The sequence below is a fragment of the Austrofundulus limnaeus genome, unplaced genomic scaffold (assembly GCF_001266775.1).
Source record: "Austrofundulus limnaeus strain Quisiro unplaced genomic scaffold, Austrofundulus_limnaeus-1.0 Scaffold15, whole genome shotgun sequence".
Classification (NCBI taxonomy): Eukaryota; Metazoa; Chordata; class Actinopteri; order Cyprinodontiformes; family Rivulidae; genus Austrofundulus; species Austrofundulus limnaeus.
Genome location: NW_013952417.1, coordinates 1,221,469 through 1,223,416, shown reverse-complemented (window position 1 = coordinate 1,223,416; position 1,948 = coordinate 1,221,469). Strand labels below are relative to the sequence as shown.

Here is a 1,948-nt window from a genome sequence, read left to right as displayed (position 1 = left end):
TATATATATATATAATTATGATGCCAATCAGGATTTTTCCCTTAAAAAGATCTCTGTAAAAACGAGGAACTGAAAAATTGGAACTGATAAAATCTTGGCAAAAAATAAATAAAATTTAACTAAATTAAAGAAGAAGGTATTGATTAAATAGGACTAATGCTCTGTTGTTCAAAAGACTTCAAATCCAGGCACAAATCAAAGTTTATTCAAATTAGAACTGACTGAATTTGATCAACACAAAACAGATTGATGTTTTTACATTAGGTTTTGTGTTTTATTGTAATTTGGTAAAGTATTAGATCGTATAATGTTTTTATCTAACGTCATATTTCCCCATAATTAAACAAATGTTAAGGATGTTAAAAGGCGGAATTAAAACGTCTCGATGAGACGCTACTTCCTGCCACGTAACGGCGCATGCGCAGCTGCAGAACCAGTCATTTGGCGACGTGTACCCGGTCTGTGTGTGAAAGTGTTCAGGTGTCTCGTCTCTGCTGTGGGAACAGTTCGTCAGAAAAAGACTCTACAACCTCCGAACAGCCGAACCATGGGCGGTTCGCAGAGCGTGGAGATACCGGGGGGAGGCTCGGAGGGCTACCACGTCCTGCGTGTGAGTTTGAAGCATCTGTAGCCTGTTAGCTTAGCATCCGGCGGGACGCTGACACTTCCCGGATCAGTGTTGACGAGAGGCCGAGGTTTACTGCTGCGGCCTCCGTGTCAGGGGAGTCTTGTCTGTTATACATTCAGTTATATATGGGGTTTTTTAGTGGATCTCTGCTTGTAGGCTACTTGTACCCTTCCTGGAAGCTAAAGCATCATGTTTTAAACTGAGTCTGCAGAATGACAGCTGCCGAGCTGAGTTCAGTTTTATAAACAGTTTTAGACGCAGCTCCTGAACTTCTGACTGTTTGTTAGAGTCTCAGCAACTTGATAAATATTAGAGATTACTTTAACTGAAACAAATTGATGCTAGTTTTTATCTAGTAGCCAGTTTAAGTTGTACTGGTTATGTTTTAGACAACACAAATGTTAAGTGACTGGCCCATTTCAGTTACCTAAAATCCCATTTGACAGATTTGTTTATCTTAAACTGTGATATAATGAGCTTTGACTTTCTAATGTGTTCCTCTATTCGTCAATATGCTTTATTGACAAAAGAATATGCAAAAAAGTTAGCATGGCTCAGTTTGTACCTGATCTTTGGTGCAGGTTCAGGAGAACTCACCTGGACACCGTGCAGGACTGGAACCATTCTTTGACTTCATTGTCTCCATCAATCACACCAGACTGGTAAGACATCAAACAGAGGACATGATGCGGGACAAATCTTGATCCATGTCCAACTCCTCTCTGCCTGCTTTTCCTCCCCGTCCTGTTTGACTACAGAACAAGGACAACGACACCTTGAAGGACTTGCTCAAAGCCAGTGTGGAGAAACCAGTGAAGATGCTGGTTTACTCCTCAAAGACTCTGGAACTGCGTGAGACCACTGTGACGCCCAGCAACTTGTGGGGGGGCCAGGGCTTGCTCGGTGTCTCCATTCGCTTTTGCAGCTTTGAAGGAGCCAATGAAAATGTTTGGCATGTGCTGGTAGGTAGTCACAGGGGTCCATCTGTATTTTATTGTTTCTGTTTATGATTCAACTCATGTTTATTTTCCCTTTGAACCAGGAAGTGGAGCCGAACTCCCCTGCAGCCCTCGCTGGCCTGCGGCCACACACGGACTACATCATTGGAGCCGACACCGTCATGAATGAGGTTGGTTATCAGGACTTTAAGTTCTTCCTCCTGTTGTCTATCTTTAGCTTTGAGTCTGTATGCAACTACTCTGCATTATGTGCTCTAACTTCTCCTTTTTTTTACTTTATTCATTTTCTTTAAAAATAATAAAATAAATTTATATACAATATAAATACAAATCACAAATAAAATGAAAGGCAGCAGAAAGA

At 41.3% G+C, this 1,948-nt stretch overlaps 1 protein-coding gene across 1 annotated transcript in view; it reads left to right on the top strand.

The window, feature by feature from the left end:
* Window positions 1–425: 425 nt before the first annotated feature.
* LOC106513812 (Golgi reassembly-stacking protein 2) overlaps window positions 426–1,948 on the top strand; it is a 9,966-nt gene continuing 8,443 nt past the window's right edge. Inside the window, exons 1-4 of the mRNA XM_014002813.1 lie at window positions 426–610; window positions 1,210–1,290; window positions 1,387–1,590; window positions 1,671–1,757. Of these exons, the coding sequence (XP_013858267.1) occupies window positions 548–610; window positions 1,210–1,290; window positions 1,387–1,590; window positions 1,671–1,757 (435 nt within the window). The 5' untranslated portion in view covers window positions 426–547. The remainder of the gene's footprint in view (window positions 611–1,209; window positions 1,291–1,386; window positions 1,591–1,670; window positions 1,758–1,948) is intronic.